This window comes from Hibiscus syriacus, unplaced genomic scaffold, assembly GCF_006381635.1.
Source record: "Hibiscus syriacus cultivar Baekdansim isolate YM2019G1 unplaced genomic scaffold, ASM638163v2 tig00005459_pilon, whole genome shotgun sequence".
Lineage (NCBI taxonomy): Eukaryota > Viridiplantae > Streptophyta > Magnoliopsida > Malvales > Malvaceae > Hibiscus > Hibiscus syriacus.
This window is the reverse complement of record NW_024062058.1, coordinates 1,315,855-1,343,537: the sequence shown is the minus strand read 5'-3', so window position 1 is coordinate 1,343,537 and position 27,683 is coordinate 1,315,855. Positions and strand designations below refer to the sequence as shown.

The following is a 27,683-nucleotide window of genomic DNA, read 5'->3' as shown; positions in this document are numbered from 1 at the left end:
GTATGTTTGGTTATGGCATCTTAAATTTGCTTTTTCCATGGTTCAAATACTTTCGCCCTTCAAGAACAAATAACCAAATACCAAACAGTCCCTCCGAAAGGGGTGGCGCGTTTTGACAGATTCATCTTGCTCGAGCGTGGTCTTTATTTCGTCTCCTTTTGCTTAAATTGACTCGCACTATGGTTTCAGACTTGCAGTCAATAAGTTGGCATCACAAAAAACAATTTCCATTGAAATCTAAATTAGGGACTTTAGTGAACAGTCACCAAAATCCAAATAGCACTTTTGTGATTTTAATTCCTTTGATTTTAAGTTATCTCCTGGTTGCTATTATTATTTATTGGTTCTCTGTAAGAATCACCACAGAAAGAAAATGGCAGAAAATTCGATTCTTTGCTCCGTTTCTAGCTTGATCATAAGTCTTTTCACTCTCTTTTCTTGTTTATTTGGTCACTGCAATTCAATTGAGCAACCTGGTGACTATAACACCTTCACTATATATAGCTTCAAATACCCAGAAACCCAGATCAGACCTTTTGACATGCGTTATATCCGGGGTACGTAAAACTATTTTTCGCGGTCTGTTTTTAATTAGCCATTTCGGGTCAATTACTTTCTTTCCCCCCCCCCCCCCTTAAAGATTTCGTTACAGACTGCTCTGACTAGTGCGTAGTTGTCAAAAGTTTTAACTTCAGCTTAAGCGATTGGATTGCTATTTCTGCTTATTGTTGTTAATTTCTATTTTAGCATTCTTTGATTTTTATCTTAATTGTCTATTGTAATGATGGAAGCAAGATATTAGAATTCTCAGTCAAATTTGATTGTGGGTTTAAGTTTTCTTTCTTTTAACTAAAGTATTATGTCATATTTAATTGTAATTCTGCTGCAGTAGGACTAAGTTAAATTAGCTATAGGGAGAATGATTTAGAGCTATCAAGTTTGATGGTGTTCCTTTCTGCCATGATGGCTATTAGATTGGTTTCCTTTGGTGGAAGGCTAGGAAATATTATTCCTTGCAACTTGTATGCAAGAGAGAAAAAAAAAGTTACATGTTTTTTGCTTTTTCAGTCATATCTGTTGTGAATTAGAAAATGAGATTGGTTCAAAACTATGACGATGAATCAGAGAGTATTAATTTTTGAGTTACTTTACTGTAATGTCTCATTGGGTTTACAATTTGCCTTTTCTCAGTTGATTTACCCCCATGGTTCTCCTCTATGTCAATAGCATTGAAGTCAAATGTCAACCTTGTAAGTATGCTTGTCCAATATGATTAGGTTTTTAGGTTAATCAGTATTGTTGAATTTCTTCTGTTTGTTCATACTACGTTTCTACTCTTTTATTGATGCAAATCGTTAAAAAAAATCAACTCCTGCTTATTTCTTTTGCTTATGCTTTGAACTGCTCGCAGGATATTAGAAGTGTTGAAAAAGTTGCTAAAAGTGTGCTGCCGATGATATGTTTCAGAGAAGGCAGCCTCCCATTACCAGATGTCTCAAACACTTCATTAAAAGGTGTCTTGCAAACAAACGTAAAATATTATTTCTTCTATAATTACTAACCTCATCAACCCGAATGACTAGATGTTTTAAGAGATTTTCTTATCTTGCAGAACTAGTTTCACTATCTAACAGCTCTTTTGAAGGAGCACAAATACTTCAAAATTCTGAGCAATGTTATCCTGTACCTAGAAATATGACAATGAAGTTGACTAATGAGCAGGTTTGCTATCATTATCAAATATATTTTTTGCCACAGAGATGCCATCCTTACGTTTTTAGACACATTTGATTCTTGTTTAATTTGTTTAACCGAATCCTCGGGCAAATATTTCACCACATCATCCATTTGGCTTATTTCTAAACACAATCAGGGGTGTGAGATGGTTGGGGTAAAAAATATTTAGTTTGGCATTATTCCAAAACTTCCTAATTTATTCTTTTATATGTTTTTAATAAACTCAACCATACCATTGGTGTTAACATTAAAATATGTGTTTCAGATATCTGCCACGGTTCTGTATTTTGGTCTTTTCAATGGTGTTGGGCCTACAAGAACACAGTCGAAGATGGTAATAATACTAGCTCCACTGTTTTGCACCTTACACACGACTTGCTTCTATGTCATTCTTGCCTGTATCATGTGGTTAAGCATATTATTTGCTGATCATATATACCTGTGTTGTTTAATTCACTTCAGAGGAATATAAATGTGTTTTCTTTACTTGTGGAAGATGCTTATAAACTCCTAAAGAACCACATATAGAACTTTGTTGACAGATGGATATTCTAATGGTAATATATGCATGACAGAAACTTGTTAGATGGTTATAAGGAAATATCCAGATTTGTTTGTGATGCCATATTACAAGTTTTCTCTTCCAAAAGAATCCTTGCTTGTATTTAAGTTTGATGGAACCGAAATCTTCTGCTGAACCCTCAAATTATTGTTTGGCGATGTTAGCTTTTGTTTCTATTTATCTCATTCTTGTTATATTTTCTTGTTCTTTCATGCCAGTTTATCCTCTTCGAGAAGAGGCTTTCGTGCATTTGTTCCATACATTCCGCTAGAAATTGACTTAACAACCACTGCTTTGGCTTGTAGATTGTACGAGGTCCTTCTTACTCCTTTGCGGCCAATATCACCGTGGAAGGATGTGCAACCTCAACAATGCTGGGGCAATATTGCAACCAAACTGTTGAGCAGCTTTCATGTGGCCTATCTCGCAATAATTCTGGAAATGGTTCTGCATCTGGGTTCTTCAATCAAAGCATGGTTTCTTGCAGGAACAATTTTGAGACCTCTTGCCTTGGAGATGAAGAAATAATGATATACACCTTAGAAATTTTGCGAATAGCTGAATTCTTAACCATTTCAGCTGAAAATGTTAGGTTAAGACCTTTAAGTAGCACTGGAAATGTTAGCGGAATTGACTTGATATGCTATGCTCGCTATGGTGCTATGCCTTCAACTACTGTACATGATTATTCTGGTAAATTAAATACATCTCCGTTGGTCGTTAACTCACCAAAGGTTGGTCAGTGGTATATTTCTATTCTAGCCCTTAATGTCTCGAAGGTAATTGGTGGGTCTCTAAGTAATGTCTCAAAAGTGTGTTATTCCCTTGAACTGCAAGAGCTTGAATGTCCAATGGGGAAGGCTGGACCAAACTGTTTATTTGAAAGATACATGCTTCAGGTGAGCATTTTCAAGAAATGTGTTATGTGTACTAGCTATTGCTTGCTTCTTTATAAGTCTTGTTGATTCATTTTATTTTTCCATTTGTTTTAGCTTTATACTCTGATGCTCTTCTGTGAAATTCTATACTTTGAATAATATCATTAATATCTTTGATGATAAATTAGATGTCAGGTTTGAAGGAAAAAGAAAGAGATAGAAACGGTTTACTTGCTTGTTACATACACAAAACTAAAGATAAGAAGATGACATCGTGAATTTCAATCGTGCGTGATATGACATCGTATCTTGACAATCTGATGTCATGGACTGAAAGGGTGAAACTTCACCAACAAATTCATGGCCTTAAATATTGAGGATTGTTAGAAGTACTCATTTTAAGCAAAGAGGGGCCAAATTTTGGTTTTGTAATTTTGCCATCTAAGTGTTTACTTAGGCATTGGAGTAATGGGATGCATCGAGTGATTCCTGATCTCCATTTTAGTTTTATTATTATTTTAATATATTTATGAACAGTTTTATTCCTGGACTATCTTTTCTTTTCATTAATGCTCAGAGAAACTCATTCGCAGGAGTAAGTTATTGACAAGCTCAGAATGGTTGTTTGCAGACAGTTCTCAGGAAAGAATCCACCCCTTTCGAATCCTATTTTTTGCCATATGGTGAGGAGGTGATGTTTGATGCTGCCAATTTTCTTCTTGAGCCCGTTTTAAGCAACTACTCATTTGGAGGAGTAGATACCTGGACTTATTTTATTCTGGACATTCCTCGTGGTGCGGCGGGTGGAAATCTCCATATCCGCCTGATGTCAGATAGAAAGATAAATTATGAAGTATATGTTAGAAACGGTGGATTGCCATCACTTGTTGACTGGGACTTTTATTATGTAAACAAGTCAAGCAGCAGTCATGGCTCCATGTTTTTTGTATTGTACAGTTCAAGTGAGGAAAAAGTCGATTTTTACATGTTGTACGTTAAGGAAGGAGTCTGGAATATTGCATTAAGACATTTAAACAACACTAGTGGCACTTCCAACGGGCAGACTACTATGTCTATTTCACTTGAAAGATGCCCGAAAAGGTGCTCCTATCATGGTGATTGCAGATCTGCTCTTGATGCAAGTGGATTAACATCATATAGGTATTAGCCATCTCCGCATTTTTATACTTTTTTTATTAAAAATAATTTATTTATTAGATTTAATTGCATGTGATTCCTTGTTTAAGGACACAATGAATGTCTGAAGTGCATTCTTCATTTCCTTGTAACTGTACTATTCTGTTTCTCAGCTTTTGTGCTTGTGATCGGAACCATGGAGGCGTTGATTGTAGCATTGAGATTGTATCACATCAAGGTAAATTCTTTTGTGATTGAATGCAAAAATATGACTGACATCCCTCCTATTACCTTTCAATTCAGCAACGTTATTGTTCATGGTTCCGAAGTAGGTATTTATTCCCTCTTTCCGGGAAATGATAGATTCAGAAAAATATTTAGACCATATGTCTTGCTTAATTCAAGTTTATTTTTTATTTTATTTTTTCTTGGGGGTGTTGTGGAGGGGCAAAGCTTGTAATGATTGGCTCAATCTGACCAATTCCAGCTAAAGTTTATGTTCAGACACTATAGCTTTTGGGTTTTCTCTAATCTATGCTTGATCCCTGAGTCAAGTACATCAAAAAGCTGCATATGCTTTTAGACGGGTCTTGTACTCTTTAGCTTAGGAAAAGGTTTATTAGTACTTTTTTGCATTTGCATTTGAAATGAATTCCACGGGGTTGGTATTAGGTGATGCTATTAAATCAAATTTAGCCAATCATGTACTTGGAAACTGATGCAGGACATATATGGCAATCAATTGCTCTAATAGCGTCAAATGGTGCAGCTGTGCTTCCTGCTTTTTGGGCTCTCAGGCAGAAGGTAAAATCCATATATGTCATGGACTCACTCGCATTTGCATACGATTTAGATTTCTGACAAAAATGTTGATTAACTTTTTTTGATGAATCATTAGAACAGTTCAAAGGCACACATAACCATTAATTGGAAGGGTAATTCTGACATGGTTACAGTATTTTGGAGATAATTGATATCAACCAACTCTTGAGTGAAGGAACATTAAGCATTGGAATTGAACTGATTCTAATCGTCCAACATGAACTTGCTAATTCATTCTTCGATAGTCATTATTTAGTAAAAAACTTGGTTGTTTTTATGCAGGCTTTTGCAGAATGGGTGGTCTACACAGTTAGTGGGATTTCTAGTGGATTATATCATGCATGTGATGTGGGCACCTGGTGTGCATTACCCTTTGGTGTCTTACAGGTATATGTTGGTATTTCCCTCCCCCTAAGACGGATGATATTATTTATCATGAGAAACTTTGAAAAAGCATATGATAAGTATGCTATGCAAAAACACAAATCCAACTTATATATAAACCTGTGGGCATATTGCATACCGTTGCTACTAAAGTTATCTATCATATTTTCAATTAATCATTTTGAGCTAATACTGAATTACAAATTGCGAAATGTTTCAGTTTTTTGACTTTTGGCTCTCATTCTTGGCTGTGGTGAGCACCTTTGTATACCTTACCACAATTGGTGAAGTTTATAAAAGGGCAATCCACACGGTGGTGACTATCCTTACTGCCCTGATGGCCATAACCAAGGCAACAAGGTATATGGATCTCATTGCATTTTTATTATCTTAAATAACGACCCTGTTCTAACAGATAAGGCAGGTGTTTGACCGAGCTAAGTTGTGCAGGTCTTCGAATATTATTCTAGTGATGGCGATTGGGGCACTAGCTCTTCTTGTTGGGTGGTTGATAGAGTTCTCTACCAAGTATAGGTCGCTTTCATTTTCAATGGATTTATGTTCAAATACACTCGAGAGGTGAGATTCTCTTCTTTATCATCGTGCAGTTCATGCATATTGTTTTTTTCGGTTACTGATACAAATATAACGCATATTTGGGATTTCATGCACTAGCACACAATAGGCCTTTAGTTATTATTAATTTATACTGAGAGGGTCGATACTTATGGTTCTTTACAATTTTGAACAATTTTGCTTACTATGCTTTGAACATTGGTGGTGTTACTTTGATTTATTATCTGACGTTTCAAGTGCAAGATTTTCACCTGAAACTGGAAACCGTGCTTGTCATTAGAAAAGTTGATTCCAAAAGAAACATCACCGTATAATCAGAAATGTTATAGCCGAAGACTGTGCACTAGTGTTCACTGGATGAAATATTGAACTTTCTCTTCCAAGAAAGAACACATTAGTGTTTACCGGATGCCCTAGTTAACTTTCTTTTCTAAGAAACTCGAGTACCCTTGTTTTTAACCGCAGGTGGCGGATCAGAGAATGGATAAATAATCTAGTAAGAACTATAATGAAACGATTTCGATGGGGCTTTTTGCTTGCTGGTTTTATAGCACTGGCCATGGCAGCAATAAGCAGGAATCTCGAAAACAGTCAAAATTATTGGATTTGGCACAGGTTTGGGTTTTCCCATCCTTTTTGTTTTATAATATCATCCCAGTCTCTCTCTCTCTCTATTCATATATATTGTATTTGATTGTAAAACTTGGATGCAGTGTTTGGCATGTCACCATATACACGTCCTCTTTCTTCTTCCTCTGTTCAAAAGTAAATACCATAAACAGTGGGAATGAAGGACCAAGTGATGGAAACTATCGGTTAACTGGCCAAGATTCTCTCTCAAGAGGTTCATAGGAAGAGGGAAGACTTGTAGAGAATTAAAGTTGAAATAACAAGGGAAAAAGGTTCCTGTCAAGACATGCAAGCAAATAAAAATCATACTTTTCAATAGCTTTCCTGTAATATTTGCCCGTTCGTCTCCTTTTTCTGGAGCCTGTTTTCCTTTTGTAAATACATGTATAAACATATATATGATTGTATACCACCAGTAGGTAGGGAGGAGAACTGAGGCAGCATAAAAAGGCGAGCCTAAACCTTTTAGCCTTTAGGGTTAGCAGAGTAGAATGTGAGGGCATAGATGCAGGTGTTCTTTTCTTCATGTAGTTATTTTTAGGATTTGATATTCAACAAATCTCTATATTTTTTATATTAGGGTTATGTCAGCCTGTTTATATAAAAAATGTTGCAGGTTTTCCCATAATGTAATAGCTCTAAATATTTGATAGTTTTCAACATTTTTCATATTTTTACTTTTCATGTATTATTTGTCCGACTTTTAATTATGTTTCAAATTCACCATTTCCGTTAGAAAAATGACAGTTGTTTAGGTTGGAAGTTAACATGATGATTGTGTTGTGATAGTCGTTTGAAATTCTGAGATCATGTTTTATCATATCACAAGCAATAAGTAAATGTTCAACTCAAAATATCATCTATTTTTTTAAAGGATGAGTACGAGTTTGGAACATAATGAATAGTTGAGTGATCATTTTGTAATTTTTAATAATCGATTGACTCAATAAAGCAATATTCTATAATAATATAATTATTTTGTAACTTTTAATAGTCGAGAAATTTAATAAAATAATACAATATAGTTGGACCATTTGTCTACTTTACCTTTTTAATAATTGTGTGCTGAGTTGGGCTAGATTGTAAATGGCACCGAGGTTTTTGTCTGGCGAATTTGGTGCCTCACATTACATGGTATGCTTAGTAGGGTTCGATGAGGACCCACAAAATGTAGTGTTCAAGTTTTTGAATGATGGGGATATCTAGGGATAAATCTAAGAGGCACAGGAAGAGATAATCCTCCTCTTAAAATTTTTAAATTAATATATATTTTAGATTTTTCTTGTATTTTCGATTCATAATCTATTTCTCCTTAGAATTTTAAAAGTTTATCCCTTCTAAAATTTTGAAAAATTGCCCCCATGAGATCCTGTGTCCTGAGTATATCAGACTGGGTGAGAGGATGGATTTAATTAATTGTTTAATTGTTAACAGACATAATTTCATGTAAGGGTTGATAATCCTGACAAATACAACTTAGCATCCTTTGTTTTTCAATAAATCCTTGAGGTTTGATTCTAAAGTCAGTTGACGTTATAAGTCACTATTGTTTAACTCCTTGCTTATAAATGCATGTAAATAAGTCGAGATTTCTATGTTTCAGAATGTTGAGGTTGACGAGGAACTTGTTGATGATCTCGTCTTTTATGAATGCAGGCAATGGAACCCATCGATTGATTTTAGTGATTAAAATGAATGTTGTTATTTTTTGAAGTCTTAGGTTCGAGCAGCTGCGTCTATAGAATGTATATATCGTTAATGATTAAAAAAAAGATCATAAGTAAATATTGTTTAAAAAGAATAGAAACGATGAAGGTATGGTTAATTTTTTTGGTCGAATGTAGGTTGTCTGCATATATTTAGTTTTCTATCCCAACAATTATAGTTCTATTTATTTCGATTGGTTTGCATGCTTAAACTAGCAGAGATTATGGTTTCATTGATTAAAAAGCTTCTCTCTTAAAAAGGCTGTATACTATATCAAATTTATTTAACTTGTCAATTTATAATAATTAATATAATCTTAAATATAATCTAATACCAATATTAGATATAATATGCAAATCACTATGCAATATTGATAAGATATTTTCATCTCTCAACAACTGTTCATCATTCCATCTATTCTCTTTACGAAATAGTCGGTCGCAGCTTTTTAATTAAATCGAGGAGTCATGATTGGCTGGGCTTTTAAAATCGACAGTGGTATGTTCGAGCTTGGAAGCTGAATTGTGGGACCTTTACGTAGGACTCACCCATGCTTGGAATTTAGCAGAGAAGGAAATTATTGCAGAAACATATAACTCGGTATTATATTTTCAATGAGATGAGATATTAGATGGTGGTATCCCTCTTCCATGCTAGGAAGGGGTTTACACGTGTCACATCCACGCGTGTGATCCAACTATTATAACTATTGCCTGTGTGAAGAGCCGACCATGACTGGTGTCCATCTGGGACCCCTCTCCTTCAGTGCTGTCTGCCTAGAGAAACCCATCTCACATCTTGAGCTCAGTCCATCTTTATCAACACGTGTCTGATTTTGAATGGTTGGGAATGGTGTTCCACCAATAGTTACTTGAAGTGTACCAAGGAATCAGTGAGGTTGATATCATCTGATCTATATGTAGTAATAATTTATTGTCTTGTTTTATCTGCACGGTCTCTACGGAAACTTTCAACTAATCTAGGCGGTAGCCGGTAACCTTTGAAGTCCAATTTGTAATTCTCCCACGCGTTTCACCCTTTTCAACCACTCTCACTGGGGATGGGCATGACCGAACCCGACGGATTCCGACCCGACTCGATCTGATCATATCAGGTAAAATATTTTTAAAAAAATTAGAGTCGGGTAGGGTCGAATTTTTAAAAAATATAATGTTCGAATCGGATCAGATTCAGGTTTAGGGTGAAAAATATTCGACTCGACCTGAAAAAAAAATAATTTTACTTTATATATTTAAAAATAATCACAATAATACCCTTCTATATATTATTTTTCTCAATTAAGTTAATATTTTTATTGAATAAAAATATTTTTTATTATTTCGGGTCAGGTTGGGTCAGTTTAGGATTTTCTCTCAAAAAATCGGGTCGAATTCGGATCGAGTGAAATGAATATATTTTTCGGATCGAGTCGGATTGGGTGAATGATATAAAATTTTCGGGTCATATCGAGTTTGCCGAAACCCGACCCATGCCCATCCCTAACTCTCACCACTAAACATGGAAAAAAGAATAATTCCCTTGTTTGTGGCCTCCAATTTCTCTCTATATTTTTCCTTTTTATTAAAAATTATTATGAATGAGACGAAATATTAAATTTATCTAATATAATTAAAGATTTCGATTTTATCGTTTATGAATAAAGTAAATTGAATTAAGAGAATCACTTCATATTAGACTTAATACTTAATATAGATTATCAATTAAAAAATAAGATAATAATAGTTATAACTATAACAACTATATTAATTTAAAATTAATAATACACACAATATATATTTTCTGATTCTATTTCAATTTCTTTTGTAATCCTCATAGTAGTTAATTATATACTAATAAAAGGGTTAACTACACAATTGATCACCACGAGTTAACCTTGTTAACAGTTAACAAGTTAGGTGACATGATAATTAAATATTTTGGTATAATCACATATTTGGTCAATGTTATTTACATATTCTCTCAATTTAGTTATATTTTTATTAAATTAAAATAAAATTAGTTTTCCAATTGAATAGTGACACATGTCATTTTCCACCAATAAGAAGGTGACACATGTCAATACTTAATCTAAAGCAAATCAAGGTCAAAGGGATTCAAACTTAAGTCACTTGGGAAACCAAATATATACCAACTATCGAGCCAAGTCAATACTTGGTCTAAAAGAAACAAAATGATCTATATATTTTACATCTTAGTGTATAAATATCTAACTTAATTTTATAATATTATATATATATTAACTTCAAAAAATATTTTTATATTAGATTATCAAATATATTTTATTATTAACTTAATTTAAAAATAGTTTATTTTTATTTTAATTTAAAAATATATATTTTATGTGAAAATATTTTAAAGTTAAGATAAGAATAAAATATATTTAACAAGTTAAAGTAAAGATATAATATATTTAGTAAATTAAGATAAAATATATAATTTTTGAAAAGTTAAAATAATAATACAATATATTTTCAAAAGTTATATACAAATATAAAAATATATTTTAAATTAAATTTAAAATAAAATAATTTAAATCAAGTTAATAATAAAATATATTTAATAAGTTATATAACAAATATTTCTTAAATTTAATATATATATATAATATACCAACAATTAGTTGGTATAGTGGGATGAGGTACTATATCCCTTAAGCAAAGTCAATGGTTCGAATCATGACGATTGCGAATAGAGTAAACTAGGTTGGGAGGGTTGCCATTGCTTTTGCAGTACTCGATCCGGATTAATCGATCAATAGATCAGATATTGGTGGTTATATATATATATATATATATATATATATATATATATATATATATTATGAATTTAAGTTAAGTATTTATATAATAAAATATAAAATATATATATCATGTTGTCTATTTTAAATTAAGCATTGGTTTTTGTTCAATGATTAGGTACATGTGTCATCATTCGCTTCAACTCTGATAAACTTTGTGAGTGCCATGTAAATTGAACTTAACCTAATTTTCTTTCATTGATGTATCACTCATATATTTTTTATTGTTTTTTGTTCATTGGTGGTGACACAAACTTTAACGTTGATTGCCGACCATCAATATTCATTATTGTATTTTTCTTTATATATATTATATATTTATTTTTTTTCAATAGGTTTGCCTGTGATGTACATTTTCACATGCCTTTGTGACACTTTTTCTTATGTTTTTTTTATTTGGCTGTTTTTCATATTTTTCTTATTCTAAGGATTGATTTGACATCGTCACGACTGATCAAGATGATGTTTATTTAATATATTGTACCTATCATTGTCAATCAGATTGGATTTGTATACTCGATTTGCATTTGTGGATAGCTTTTCATGTTGTTCAAGTCTAATTTGTGGTTTATCAATAGTCTTTCAATAGCCTGATCTCATTTTATGGTTCGTTTACCGATGCGATCAGATCTTATTGTATCTATCATTGTTCGAGTTTCTTGGTTAGATTTAATATTTCCTTGTATGGACCTTATGTAATTTTAAGTTACTAGTTTTGTTTCAATATTTATAAGAAATTTTTCTAAGTATGTATTTAATTTACGATTATGATTGTAAATCTTTATTGTAACTTGAGATATTTCATATTTTGAATAAAATTAATTGATTCTATAAAAAAAACTTTGCTAGAGCCATGTCTCATCATTTTCTTAAAGATGAGAGGACTACATTTATTTTAATTTATTAAAAGTAGAGTAAACTATACCAGTGACCACCCAACTATAGCTTATTTTTATTTTGACAACCATTTTTAAATTTTTGTCAATCGGATCACCCAACTATTTAAATGTATTCAATCAGGTCACTTGACGTTAGCAGTTAACGAAAGTACAACATGACAGTTAGTAAAATTGATATAATTACATATTTGATCACTCTTACTTATATATTCTATTAATTTAGTCCTAATTTTAATAAATTAAAATAAAATTAATCTTCCAATGAGATGGTGTCATATGCTACCATTCTATTTTATGATTAAATTTACTTATTTATTTTAATTTAATATAATTATTTTCTACCAATCAAAAGTGGCACATATCACCCTATGGTGAAAAGAAAAAAGAGGGGGCAAAGGAATCAAACCCAGGTTTCTTGGGTAAGAAGAAAAGAGACCAGCCGTTGGCCAAGCTATTAGTTTGGTTTAAAATAGACTACATAATATATATATATATATATATATATATATATATATATATATATATATTATCGCTACTGTTCACTCGGGCTGAAAATGACACTCACTTTTTACTGCCGACTAAGCTCTTCATTTCCTCGTGAAAAACTGGTGGAAACTGTTTCCCTCCTCCCCTCAAGGGTTATTCTGTCGACTTTTTCTCCATCTGGGGTGAAGAAGCTGTTGGGTAGAACCTTTGAGGAGCTGACCTTGAAGGATACTATGAAGTCGATTTTGATACCCTGCTACGATCTTTGTTCCAAAGTGTTGTTCTTGTTTTCCCACGCTGATGCATTAGAAATGGATTACTCTGATTTCAAGATGAAGGACGTGTGCTACGTGACATCGGCTGATCCTACGGTGGTGGGTGCGGTGAAAGTGAGATCGGTCGATGAGAGAACGAAGATCCTGGCGGTGGAAGGTGGGGTAGCGATGAACAACCCTAGGGGCGGCGATAACACACGTGCTGAATAATAAGCAGGAATTCCCGTATTCCAACGGAGTAGAGGATCTATTGGTGTTGTCTTTGGGGAACGGAAAGCCTAGTTTATGTTCCGACGACGTTACTCTTACTCCGACACGAACAAAGTTTCCTAGAATTGCCGACGAAGGTGTTTTTGACATCGTAAGTACCAAAATCAAGCTCAATAAATACACAGAATCCAAAATATATTAATCATAAGCAAGCTAAAGCTTCCATGACCAAAATTAACGAACACTAGCATTTATATACTCATTTTATAGGTTGATCAAGCAATTTCAATGGCACTAGGAGAAAGTGGAAACGGAAGCAACAACGTGGGAATTCAGGGGAATGGGTTGAACTTGACAACGACTCCCAATATTCATCCAAAATGTAAAAACGATGCCGTAATAAGCATTACAAAGGAGATGTTTACGCAAAGAAACGTGTAATCTCATATCTTCAAAGGAAAAAATAGGAGTGAGGCGACGAAATTGAAGATACTAGAGATGATGGGAGATGAGTTACTGAAGGAGCAAGAAATACGGAAAACCAGTATGTCCGCGGTAGTGTTAAAGCAGAAGCGGTTATCGACGGCGACGCCGAGAAGGTCATCGGCACCATCAAAATTAAATTTAAATAAATAAATAAATTTAATCATGAAATAGAATTTCCCATTGAAAGATTAATTTTATTTTAATTTATTAAAATTAAGACTAAATTAATAGAATATATAAATAAGAGTGACCAAATATATAATTATACTAATTTTATTAACTGTCGACAAACGACATGATTAAATGATTTTAAATAGTTAGGTGACCTGATTGACAAAAATTCAAAAATAATGGTCAAAATGAAAAGAGACTATAATTGGATGGTTACTCTCATAGTTTACCCTTAAAAGTATGATTAAATTAAGATATATGTACATAACATAGATCAAATATATGATTATAATAAAATATTTAAATATTAATTAAATAAAAATAAAATTGATCATATATTATAATTTTTGAAATTAATGAGAAAAAGTATATAAAAAACAAGCATAAATGATTAATGATGTAGTTAACCCTTAATTTTGTACAATAATTTTGCTCTACATTATGTACCAAAAATGGTAGCAGCGTGAAATGCACACTTGGACAAGAGCGTGAAGAGCACAGAAAAAGAGTACAAAGGCATTCCCACTAGGTGTTAATTTCATGTCCGGGCCTCAGAACAGAACGAAAACCCACCCAAAGTTTAAAAACAAATAAATAAAAAGTGATATGTCCCCTACCTTCCTTCCTGCTTCCTCGTCTGTACCTTGTATCTGTTTTTCTTTTCTTCTTCTTTAATTCTCTGAATTAGTAGTAAAGGAACAGAAAAACCACAAGAACATCTCTATATTTGTTTTCTTTATGGTGAATCTTTCCAAATATGGAAATAACTCTTGGGTTATTGATATTAATTTTGATAGTAGTTTTGAGTGCTGGGTTGAGTTCAGCTGGGGACATAGTTCACCAGGACAACGTTGCTCCAAAAAGACCTGGCTGTGCTAATAACTTTGTTCTGGTATTCCTTCACCATCTTAGCTTTCCTTTTTTTTTACTTGTTTTTCTTCATTCTTGTCTGATTGGTTGCTGAGAAAATGGAGGGGCGATGAAAGAATCTAGTTTTTTCCTCTTGATTTTAGTTTATGTTTTATCAGATTTTATAACTAGTTAATTTTTTTTGGGATTCATTCACTTCAAATTATGACTTTGTCTTTTAGTTCTTCCTGTTTGATTACTGAGAAAATGGTGGGAATTTTGTATTTTTAGGCTTATTTTTGTGGATTGATCGTGATGGAAATGGTTTATTTAGTGGATTTGGTCTAACTGTGCCACTATTCCCCTGTACTCTTTGACCTTTTAAAATTTAGTCTATCTGCTTTTAGTTCCAGGAATTTAGTCCCTCAGCTTCTCTGATTTATAAATTAAAGACCAATTGATAACATTATTGATTGAATTTCATTAAGTTGGACTATGTTTTATCAATTAGACTCTAAATTTTGAATCATATCTTTGAATTTCATTAAAATTTAGTCCCTCAGCTTCTCTATATAAAAATTAAAGACCAATTGATAACGTTATTGATTGAATTTCATTAGATTAGAATATATTTTATCAGTTAGACTCTAAATTTTGAATCAGACATTTGAATATTAGGATTCCATTCATTCAAATTTAACAAAATTTCATTAATGGTGTTATCAATTGGACTTTAATTTTAAATCTGACAAGTAGAGGGACTAAATTTCAAAAGTCCGAGTAGGAGGATGTCATGGTTTGGGGAGAAGAGGAGAAGCATGTGACAAATGACATTGGTGATTTAGAAAATGAATTAGGGATTGCGAAAGAGAAGAAAAGAGAATTAGGGATTAAAATTTTGAAATTGAGGGAGAAGAAAATGGGTCACCTGATATGCTGGCTAGGCCTGTAAACGAACCGAACGCACACGAACGGAGGTATGTTCATGTTCGTTCATTTAATAAATAAACGAATATAAACGAACACGAATATAAACGAACAATTTTTTTTTGTTTATGTTCGTTCATTAAGGAATATAATTTGTTCATGTTTGTTCATTTAAATGATAAACGAACATAAACGAACACAAACGAATGAACATAAACGAACAACACAAACACAAAAAACAAACTTATTTGAACATAACAAATGAATGTAAAAAAAAGTAAACAACAAGAATAACAACTTAAAATTTATTAATATAACCTGCAACTTTAGAGTTAATTTGTTCGAATACGACAAAAATATACATAAATCATAAATAAACTATATGAACATAATAAAGTCTTAAAGTTAATTTATTCAACAAAATAATATTCTTGAAATCTAAACAACTTCAATAATCTTCGTAACATATTAAACTTGCCCTCTGTTCGAACATAAATGAATGAACATAAATGAACGAACATAAATGAACGAACATAAACGAACATATAATCGAACGTTCACGAACGTAAATAAACGAACGAGTACTTTGTTCGTGTTCGTTCATTTAATTAAACGAATGCAAAATCTTGTTCATGTTCGTTCATTTAATAAATAAACGAACACAAACGAATTTTCCGCCGCACGGTTCATGAACGGTTCGCTGAACATTCAGTTCATTTATAGACCTAATGCTGGCAGATAAGATGAAGTTAGAGAAAGGAGGCCCAACAATAATTTAATTAGCAGCCCAAGAGAAGAATTTACCCTAGTTGTCAAGCAAACGCTAGCCTTAGTACACTGTAATTATATAAAACCATGTACTAGAGGAGGAGAAAATCATGCTTTGATTAAATGAATTTTAAACTTCTTTGAGTCTCTTCGTCTCTTTCCTTAATCTTTATTCTCTTAATTCTTCTTCGTCTATTTTTCTTCTCTAATCACACAAGGGTCATAAAAAATTGTCTATTTTTCTTCTCTAATCACATTAGGGTCATAACATATTGGTTTTGAGTCTCTTCGTTTCTCTCCTTAATCTTTATTCTCTTAATTCTTCGTTTACCGCTTTTCTCACTTCTTCGTCTATTTTTCTTCTCTGATCACATTAGGGTTATAACAAATTAGTATCAGAGCATGATTTTCTCCTTATTTAGTACATGGTTTTATATAATTATAGTATTCTAAGGCTAACGTTTGCTTGACAGCTGGGGCAAATTCTTCTCTTGGGCTGCCAATTGAATTACTGTTGGGCATCCTTTATCTAGCTTCATCTTATCTGCCAGCATATCAGGTGATCCATTTCCTTCTCCCTCAATTTCAGAATTTTTAATCCCTAATTCTTTTTTCTTCTCTTTCGCAAACCCTAATACATTTTCTAAATCCTCAATGCCATTCGTCACATGCTTCTCCTCTTCTCCCCCAACCATGACAGAGGAGTGGAGACAAAATTAAACCTTTTTATTTTTCTTATTTGGTTATTGAGGCTGGGAGGAAATATATTAACTTTATTGCTTTTCATGCATTAAAAGGGAAAACTTGTTTAAACTAAGCTAAATAGTGATTTTGACATAATTGAGTAGGTGTGTTAGTTCGACTTTGGTGTGAATGTTAGATATGGGTACCTTTAATTTTTATAGTCTTTTCATTTATTTGGAGGGTCATTATGGAAGGTCCTTGAAGGGTCATATATCCCCAAATGCATTGGATATGGGAGTTAATCACATATAGTTCAAGGAAAAAGACAAAATAGTCTAAAGTATATACTCCATAATTCATTTTCTTCTTCACTTCCCTTTAAAGTTAGAAAGGCTGCTTTTGTTTATGTTGAAAGTAATCAAAGGTGGGGCCCAGCTGAATTGTTTTCAGCAGAAATTTTCAAAATTGGGGGGCACAGCACATTCATTTTCAACAAAAGGGGCACCGAATTCGGTGCCCCAATATTTTATTGAAATTGTAAATGAGTTAATTACCTTTTTAGCCATTGCACACTTTAGGGTATTTACAAGATTAGTCCTAAACTTCAACTATAAATACCCTAGCTCATTTAGCTTCAAAATTATCCCAAAATCTTCTAGTTCTCTATCAGGTGTGTTGTGTAAACACCTGTAAATTTTCTCTTAGTAAAAGATCTGCAGCAGCCCGGAGACGTAAGCACAATTGGCTGAACTCCGTTATCAATTTCGGGTATTATTTTTCCGCTTTTATTTCGCATTCTCACTAATCTGGTTATAGGAAAATTACTCGTACTCGGTTTATTTCCTAACAACTGGCATCAGAGCTTTTTTTGTTGTGAATTCTGTCAATTTTTTGCAAGGTTACTATTCTGGTTACTATTCACGTGAATAGTAAATTTCGTGAATAGTAAAATTCGGTCGGCGATACGAGTTTGTCGACGGAGGTGTTCTAATACACGGCGGTTCGCAGAAATTGTCAGAAACGATCCAAACGAAGCCATATTCGAGTGGGAGCGATGGCTGCAGACGAAGGGAAGGTGAAAATTGAAAAGTTCGATGGTGCGGACTTTGGATTTTGGAAGATGCAAATTGAAGATTTTCTGTACCAGAAAAATCTATATCAACCCCTCTCAGGAAAACAACCAGAGGGCATGAAGAATGAAGACTGGGCTCTTCTCGACAGACAAGCCCTCGGAGTTATCCGACTGACGTTATCCCGCAATGTTGCTTTCAACATAGCAAAGGAAAAGACCACGGCGGGTATTATGGTTGCTCTCTCTAGTATGTATGAGAAGCCATCGGTCTCAAACAAAGTTCATTTTATGAGGTGATTATTCAATTTGCGGATGGTGGAAGGGGCATCGGTGGCACAACACCTAAATTGAGTTCAGTGAAATTGAGTTCGATGATGAAGTTCGAGCTTTAATTCTCTTATCATCTCTACCAGACAGTTGGAATACTACTGTTACAGCAGTCAGCAGCTCGTCGGGGAACAACAAATTGAAATTCGACGATGTTCGGGATCTGGTATTGAGCGAAGAAATTCGACGGAGAGAATCGGGTGAAGCATCAACCTCCTCAGCCTTGCACACGGAGTCCAGAGGGAGAACTTCAGAAAGAAATTCAAATCGTGGCAGATCGAAATCCAGAAGGAGAAAATAAAGAACAGGAAATAAAGATTTTACCTGTTATAATTGCGGCAAGAAGGGTCACTTCAAAAGAGATTGCCGAGCACCGAAGAAAAATACCGGCGCACAGGAATCTGCCAACATGATAGAGGAGACAGGTGATGCCATGATTCTAAGCGTCAACAGTCCAATTGAATCGTGGATCTTGGATTCAGGGGCATCTTTCCACTCCACCCCATGCCAAGAAATCATGGAGAACTATATCAGTGGTGATTTTGGGAAGGTTCATCTTGTTGATGATGAAACCTTGAAGATCGTCGGAAAAGGAGACATCCGACTAAAGCTGCCAAACCAGACCACCTGGAAGCTGACAGGAGTGAGACATATTCCTGGCTTCAAAAGAAATCTGATTTCTGTTGGACAGCTTGATGGAGAAGGTTATAGTACAACCTTTTCAGGTTGTGAATGGAAGATTACCAAAGGAGCACTCGTCATTGCTCGTGGTAAGAAGACTGGTACTCTCTATGTAACCTCGAATTTAGAGAATATCATTGCAGTAGCAGATGCTGACGGAAAATCAAACTTATGGCACCAAAGGCTTAGCCATATGAGCGAGAAAGGGATGAAGACCCTTTTGTCAAAAGGGAAGCTGCCGAATCTAAAGAATGTAGATGTCGGACTAGGTGAGGATTGTATCTTTGGCAAACAAAAGAAAGTCAGCTTTACGAATATTGACAAGACTCCAAAGGCAGAAAGGTTAGAATTGGTTCATACTGATTTATGGGGACCATCCCCAGTTCCATCTCTTGCAGGCTCACTATATTATGTCAACTTCATCGATGATTCAACAAGGAAGGTATGGGTTTATTTTCTGAAGAAGAAATCAGAAGTCTTTGATACCTTCAGAAAATGGAAGGCCATGGTGAAAAATGAGACTGGTTTGAAAGTCAAGCGATTGAGGTCTGACAATGGAGGAGAGTACAGAGACAGTAGATTCAGAGATTTCTGCACAAACAATGAGATCAAGATGGAGACAACAGTTCCCATAACACCGCAGCAGAATGGCGTAGCAGAGCGCATGAACAGAACTCTGAATGAACGTGCCAGAAGCATGAGGATACATGCCGGATTGCCCAAATCTCTATGGGATGAAGCTATCAACACTGCAGCTTACCTGATCAACCGTGGGCCCTCAGTTCCTTTGGATGGCGGAATACCAGAGGAAGCTTGAAGCAAAAAAGAAATAAACCTTTCACACTTAAGAGTGTTTGGTTGTATTTCTTATGTACACATAAACTCTGCTGAAAGAAGTAAACTTGATGCTAAGTCCAACAAATGCGTCTTTGTTGGTTACGGTGGTGATGAGTTCGGTTACCGATTTTGGGACTACAAAAATCGAAAGATCATCAGAAGCAGAGACGTTATTTTCAATGAAAATGTGATGTACAAAGACAGGTCAACCGCAGAATCAAGTAATACTGAAGCTGAAACAAAGGAATTTGCTGAGTTCGAGGAGATTTCTGGAAATGATGTTCAGATCAGTCATGAAGCAGTTCAAGAGGAAGAACCAGGCACACCAGAACTGAGACGCTCCTCCAGAATTCCTAAACCAACCCACCGGTATTCGCCTTCTTTGCACTACTTGTTGCTGACTGACAATGGTGAATCAGAGTGCTATGATGAAGCGATGCAGGTGGATGATTCATTCAAGTGGGAGTCTTCCATGAAAGATGAGATGGACTCGCTTATATCAAATCAGACGTGGGAATTAGCTGAATTACCACCAGGCAAGAAAGCGCTCCACAACAAGTGGATTTACAGGATCAAAGAAGAGCACGATTGGAGCAAACGCTACAAAGCAAGATTGGTAGTCAAAGGTTTTCAGCAAAAAGAAGGTATTGACTACAATGAAATTTTCTCTCCAGTAGTAAAACTGTCTACAATCAGACTGGTGTTGAAAATTGTAGCTGCAGAGAATTTACATCTTGAGCAGTTAGATGTAAAGACAGCTTTTCTTCATGGTAATTTGGAGGAAGAAATCTATATGAGGCAGCCAGAAGGCTTTATAGAGGCAGACAAGAAAAACCTGGCATGCAGGTTGAAGAAGAGCTTATATGGTTTAAAACAAGCTCCTAGACAGTGGTACAAGAAGTTCGATAGTTTCATGGGTAGCAGTGGTTTTACCAGATGCCAAGCAGATCATTGTTGCTACATCAAGAGGTTCGACAATAGCTTCATTATTTTATTGTTGTACGTTGATGACATGCTCGTTGCAGGCTCAAACATGCAAGAGATTATACACTTGAAGCAAAAATTGTCGAAGCAGTTTGCTATGAAGGATCTGGGCGTTGCAAAGCAGATTCTTGGGATGAGGATCAAGAGAGACACAAAGTCGGGGACTTTGATGTTATCACAGGCTGAGTACATCAACAAAGTACTCTCCAGGTTCAACATGCAAGATGCTAAACCAGTAAGTACACCTTTAGGTGTTCATTTCAGACTCTCCAAAGACCAATCACCAAAGACGGAGGAAGAACGTGCACACATGGTGAAGGTGCCGTATGCCTCAGCAATTGGAAGTCTGATGTATGCCATGGTTTGTACCAGACCAGATATTGCTCATGCAGTGGGAGCTGTTAGTAGGTACATGAATAATCCAGGCAAGGTACACTGGGAAGCAGTCAAATGGATCCTCAGATATCTGCGGGGTACCACAAACAAAACACTTTGTTTCAAAGATGGAGATACGATACTGACAGGCTATGTAGATGCTGACTTAGCCGGAAATGTTGACATCAGAAGGAGCACTACAGGGTATGTCTATACTCTAGGAGGTACTGCAGTGAGTTGAGTTTCTCAACTACAGAAGATAGTTGCTCTCTCCACAACTGAAGCAGAATATGTCGCTGTTACGGAAGCCAGCAAGGAGATGGTTTGGCTCCAAAGTTTCTTGGAAGAGTTAGGCAAGAAACAAGAAAACAATATTTTGTATTGCGACAATCAAAGTGATATATCCATCTAGCAAAGAATCCGTCTTTTCATTCCAGAACGAAGCATATACAATTGAGATATCATTTTATTCGGTCTCTTCTGGAAGATGGGATTTTGAAACTTGAAAAGATTAGTGGAGCTCAAAATCCGACAGACATGTTGACAAAGACGGTGACCACAGACAAACTGAAGTTGTGTTCAGCTTTAGTTGGCATGCTAGAATAACAAGACTAAAAATACTGCTGCACTGATCGAGGTGTGAAGACATTAAAATCAATCTTCAAGTGGGAGATTGTTGAAAGTAATCAAAGGTGGGGCCCAGCTGAATTGTTTTCAGCAGAAATTTTCAAAATTGGGGGGGCACAACACATTCATTTTCAACAAAAGGGGCACCGAATTCGGTGCCCCAATATTTTATTGAAATTGTAAATGGGTTAATTACCTTTTTAGCCATTGCACACTTTAGGGTATTTACAAGATTAGTCCTAAGCTTCAACTATAAATACCCTAGCTCATTTAGCTTCAAAATCATCCCAAAATCTTCTAGTTCTCTATCAAGTGTGTTGTGTAAACACCTGTAAATTTTCTCTTAGTAAAAGATCTGCAGCAGCCCGGAGACGTAAGCACAATTGGCTGAACTCCGTTATCAATTTCGGGTATTATTTTTCCGCTTTTATTTCGCATTCTCACTAATCTGGTTATAGGGAAATTACTCGTACTCGGTTTATTTCCTAACAGTTTATTCATATATCTTTTCTTGGTTTAATCATATTCTTTGGTATATTGTTTTCAAAATTATGAATATGGACCTAGCATATTAGATTTGATACAAATATGTTTTGTAGGTAAAAGTCCCAATCTGTATTGATGGTATAGAAAACAATGAGTATGTTGGTGTTGGTGCACGTTTTGGACTTACTTTGGAATCGAAGGAGAAAGATGCAAATCATATCAGGCTTGCTCTTGCAGACCCTCCTGACTGTTGCAGCAAGCCTAGGAATCAGGTTTTCGAATTTTGATCTTTTTACAATGTCCACCCAATTTGGCTACTTGATTTATTCTGTCTGACATGTGCATGTGCTTTCATCTGATCGATTTTCACTTGTTCCTTTACTCCATAATTTTGAATTATCTTGTCTGTTGGTAGCTTACAGGGGAGGTCATTCTGGTGCATCGAGGTAACTGTAGTTTCACAGTGAAGACAAATGTTGCTGAAGAAGCTGGTGCTTCTGCTATCCTCATTATAAACAACCAAACAGGTATCTGATGTCCTTTGACCACTTATGCGACTCTAACAGTTTGACCATTTTGATGGTATTGTGGAGTAAAAATTACCCCACATCCAATGCATGTAGGTATTGCCTTGATGGATAGATCTTCATTTTATAGTAAATTTTTTGTTGCTTAACCAGAGGAAAAGAAGATATTCTGTGCAGAATACGTGGTAAAATTATTGCTTCAAGTTGGAAATTTGAAGAAATTTTGTGGATATATTTTTGTCTTTGGTATCGTTACATTTTACAACTATAGCCATCATCATGAAACATGTCAAATGTCAATTCGACTGAAACTGCAATCGGAAATTACTCATAAGATTGCCTTTTTTTGTGATATGTTTGTAAATATCAATCAGTTTATCCATCCAAATGTTCTATGCAGCTGTTTTGATATCATTTTCGATCATTGAGCCATTAAAAGATGGGAAATGTTATATTAAAAATGATAGAATTTATTATAGTTACCAATTACAATTATGAGCAGTTATGAACAGCCCAAAACTTATTTTTGCTTTCTAAATACTGAACCAGTTAATCTTGTTCTACAGAACTCTTCAAGATGGTTTGTGAATCAGATGCTGATGTAAATATAAAAATACCAGCTGTCATGCTTCCTCAGGATGCTGGTTCCAATTTGGAAAAATATATAAATAATAGCACACAGGGTATGTCTTTCTTTCTTCCCCATTACCGTCCTCTTTGTTCTTCGGGAAAAATGATAATCTCTTCTACGCTTTTTCCTTGCTTGGTAATACCTCATATGGAATCACGTCGGGATTGAATTATAAATTGTCTGCACTTTTCATCTTTATGTAGTTTCTGTTGCGCTTTACTCCCCAAAGCGTCCAGCAGTTGATATTGCTGAAGTCTTTTTGTGGCTAATGGCGGTTGGTACCATTTTGCTTGCTTCTTATTGGTCTGGATGGACTGCAAGAGAAATTGCTATTGAGCAAGATAAGCTACTAAAGGTTTGTTTTAAAAGCAATTTTGCATGCACTCTTTGTTAAATTCAATAGTATTCGTTCATTCGCCCGATGATGTGCTGAGTGATTTTGCGCAGGATGCATCAGAAGAATTTATACAAGTGGGAAGTGCTGGTTCAAGTGGTTTTGTTGACATAAATACAATGTCAGCAATTCTCTTTGTTGTGTTTTCTTCATGTTTCTTGGTCATGCTTTATAAGCTTATGTCATTCTGGTTTGTTGAGGTCCTGGTGGTTCTGTTTTGCATCGGTGGAGTAGAGGTGCGCCTTTCCCTATACATTTGTATGCTTAGTTCAGTGTAGCTTATTTCCTCCGTCTTTATTGGTAGTTGAAAAGTTATCAAAATGGTCAACATAATTCATTAAAGACAGAATCTTTACTGTCTGTGCAATTCTTTTTGTGCTTCCAGGGTCTGCAAATGTGCTTGGTGACTTTGTTATCAAGGTATGCGTTCCCCCCACTCCTCCCAGGGACTCTTTTTTCCATGTTTACATGACCATCTTAGTTTTTCTGCTTTCTGAGGACTATAATTGAACATCATTATACCGATGCCTCTTTAAGAAATACATGGCAAAAGGAAGTCAGCAGCTTAATCTTTGATACTGACAGCTGAATATATATAGTTTCAGGTGTTTTCAACGCTTTGCTGAATCATTTATTAAAGTACCCTTCTTTGGAGCTGTTTCGCATCTGACGCTAGCTGTTTGTCCCTTCTGCATCACATTCGCTGTTGTTTGGGCAGTGTACCGACGAATCTCCTTTGCCTGGATAGGTCAAGATATTCTCGTAAGACCACTTTTCTAGTATTCTTATCTTCGCATGTTTTCAGTACCTTGTATTGTATCTGATAACTATATTTGCATATGCTACATTCCTTTTCATTAAGAATCAGTATGCTTGGAAACTAGTTTGATTGGCACTCTTATCATGGTGGGCTTCTGATATTTAATCCTCCTTTCTTTCCCTCTCAATCAGGGTATTGCTCTTATAATCTCGGTCCTTCAGATTGTTCGTGTTCCAAATCTCAAGGTTTGTACCTCGGTTTTGCTATTATGTGTCGTGTGTCTTCTCCGTGTTTATTTACACTAGAATAACTGCAATGTCTTGAAAAGTTATTTATGCTCTTTGGTGTTTATTTTTCTTATTGAATCAGGACGGAACGGTTCTTCTCGGCTGCGCTTTCTTGTATGATATCTTCTGGGTGTTCGCTTCCAAACAGTTGTTTCATGAGAGCGTGATGATTGTGGTAAGTAATTACAAGCATTATTTCTTCAGCCCAAAATTCTGATAATGGTTGATATTATTTCTGTATACCTGTTAGACCATATAGGGAACAACCTTATTTTTTTCTGATATATTAGGTAGCTCGTGGCGATAGGAGTGGTGAGGATGGCATACCGATGCTTCTAAAAATTCCGCGTATGTTTGATCCTTGGGGTGGTTACAGCGTTATTGGATTCGGAGACATAATCTTACCTGGACTCCTAGTTGCGTTTTCTCTAAGGTTTGAACGTTTGAGCCATATTTTTATTGTTTGTTTCATAGTAATCCGATATGTTTTTCTGAACGTTACAGTAATTAGATGTGTTCCTAATGAAGAATTTGTTTTCCGATGTTTTGTTTGCTCGTTGACAGATGGTTTTGATGATTTTTGCAGATACGATTGGCTGGCAAATAAGGATCTCCGAACAGGCTACTTTGTGTGGGCAATGACGGCCTATGGTTTAGGTATCGAGAAATAAGAACCACCCTTAAAAAGCGCTTTAATGGCTACTTCTGGCTCGTAAACTACTTAAACTTCATTCCACAGGTCTTTTGGTCACGTATGTGGCCTTGAACATGATGGACGGACACGGCCAACCTGCATTGCTTTACATCGTTCCCTTCACACTCGGTAAGTAGCTATGGCCTATGAGATTAAGAACATCATGCATCTGATTTCTCTTACTATGAACGGCGTGCTCGGGAACGCAGGGACCTTTATTACACTGGGGAAAAAGAGAGGTGATTTCGGGACTCTGTGGACTAGTGGAGAACCGGAACGGCCTTGTCCGCATGTGAAACTTCAGCCCTTGCAACAAAAAGATTAATTATGGTAACGAGCCATGAGAAATAAGTGTCCTCAAATGTGTGCCGATTTCAGTTTCTGGTAGAGAAGCAAATGAAAAGGCCTTTTTTAACCCTTTAGGTTGTAGATCTGAAGAAGCATGTAATGTTTGCTTTCTAGTTATTTCGTCACCGTTAGAACCTGACCCTAAGTACTTCTAAATCAGTTCGTAATCAAGTATAAGCAGTACGTGATCATTGAAGTGGAAAATCTGGGCAGTCTATAACAACAAAACTAAGCTGATTTTAAGTGCCTAAACGTGTATACGAAGGACTACTAAACTGATCCCAACAGCACGAACTAAGTGAACTCAATGGTAAAAGAATTGTTATTTATTGAGGTATAGGGTTTGAGCATTATAAATGCCAAATGGACCATGACATTTTTAAAAATTGTCACGCGGCCTATGAAATTTGAGATCAAACGATCATTATTTACAATGATAGAAGACGGTCGGTGGTAGTGTAAGCCATTTTTTGTTTTTATTTTATATTTTAAATTATTTTTATATTAAATAATAATAAATGTCACGTCATATGAAAATAATAATAAAACAATTTAAAGTGACCAAAACAGTAATAGTTCAAAAGTTCAGTAAATAAATTAAAAAAATTAAAAATACAATAAATTAAAATAGAAGAGAAAATAAAGTTACACTTTTTTTAATTCATCGTCATTTTACCAGTTGAGATAATAACATAAATTTACTAAAAATAGTTTAAAGGCTTGGTGCAATCAAAAAAAAATAATTTAAACGCTTAAATAAAAAAACAAATATAATTTAAAGGACGATGGATAAATTAAGGCTAAATAAAATTTACCATGTTTTTTTATATTAAAAGGCTATTCAAAATCCAATCGTATTTTAAAAAAGATATATATTGTCAAATTTAGGGGCTGTTTGTTTGTCTCTTAATGGAAGTATTCAGCGCTGAATACTGAACCGTTCAACATTCAACGCGTTTGTTTCGCATCTCTGAATGATTCAGTGTTGACTGATTCAGCAAAATAGTGCTGAATGATTCAACACAAAAATTCATTCTGAAGGATTCAGAGCTATTATCAAACAACATGTCACATTCATAGCTAATTCATACAGAGCTTCTGAATCATTCAACGCTTAATCATTATGAAGTAAACAAACATCCCCTTAGTTCCTAAAGCTTATCAAAATAATCATTTTGATTCATAATTTTTGGAACATTTTGGACCTTAACGGCTAACGCTTCATTTTAGAGTAAAAAGGTTTCTATTTTAGAGTGTTAATTATTATGTTAATTAACGGTTTTCATCCATAGAGGGGATTTTTGTCCCAAAATAAAATATTCTGAAAAGATAAGGATCAAATTATTGATTTAATAAATTTTGAGGGTTAATTTTAACATTATACCTTTAAAAAAACTTGAGCAGGATCCAATTGGGTCGATGGGTAAGATTCTGGATACGGATTCGGATCAAATTGCTCGGGAATTCGGGTCCAAACAAACAAGCTACCGTCCCGTTACTTTTTGACTTTTCCGGTTTCCCGCCATCATCCATGGCTCCTATTTAAGCATCGGCGTTTCGTCTTGTTAGAGCTTTTCACTTGTAAGTTGTAACTAAATCCTTCTTCTCTAATTTTTTTTATTGAAATTCCAACGACCACACTTCTTT

At 34.9% G+C, this 27,683-nt stretch overlaps 2 protein-coding genes and 1 pseudogene across 3 annotated transcripts; all 3 read left to right on the top strand.

Annotated features, from left to right (window-relative positions):
• Positions 1-252: 252 nt before the first annotated feature.
• Positions 253-7,253, top strand: LOC120199591. The gene is made up of 14 exons (XM_039200629.1): positions 253-557; positions 1,192-1,250; positions 1,412-1,514; positions 1,613-1,722; positions 2,003-2,071; positions 2,605-3,198; positions 3,809-4,338; positions 4,488-4,552; positions 5,039-5,118; positions 5,419-5,523; positions 5,741-5,880; positions 5,971-6,099; positions 6,562-6,711; positions 6,810-7,253. Exons 1-14 carry the CDS (start codon positions 374-376, stop codon positions 6,946-6,948), a joined length of 2,457 nt encoding a protein of 818 aa, XP_039056560.1. The 5' UTR covers positions 253-373; the 3' UTR covers positions 6,949-7,253.
• Positions 7,254-12,717: 5,464 nt separating this feature from the next.
• LOC120199447 lies at positions 12,718-13,757 on the top strand (annotated as a pseudogene).
• A 666-nt stretch (positions 13,758-14,423) lies between these two features.
• Positions 14,424-26,227, top strand: LOC120199592 (signal peptide peptidase-like 4). Of its 2 annotated transcripts, none has more exons than XM_039200630.1 (14): positions 14,424-14,670; positions 22,509-22,667; positions 22,811-22,922; positions 23,489-23,605; positions 23,757-23,908; positions 24,001-24,183; positions 24,333-24,367; positions 24,547-24,709; positions 24,899-24,952; positions 25,077-25,169; positions 25,285-25,427; positions 25,581-25,651; positions 25,734-25,817; positions 25,898-26,227. In XM_039200630.1, the coding sequence occupies exons 1-14, from the start codon at positions 14,536-14,538 to the stop codon at positions 26,011-26,013; spliced, it is 1,617 nt and encodes a 538-aa protein (XP_039056561.1). In that variant the 5' UTR covers positions 14,424-14,535; the 3' UTR covers positions 26,014-26,227. The 2 variants fall into 2 exon arrangements, with proteins under 2 accessions (XP_039056561.1, XP_039056562.1); XM_039200631.1 differs by having other exon boundaries at positions 14,536-14,670; positions 24,553-24,709.
• Positions 26,228-27,683: the final 1,456 nt, after the last annotated feature.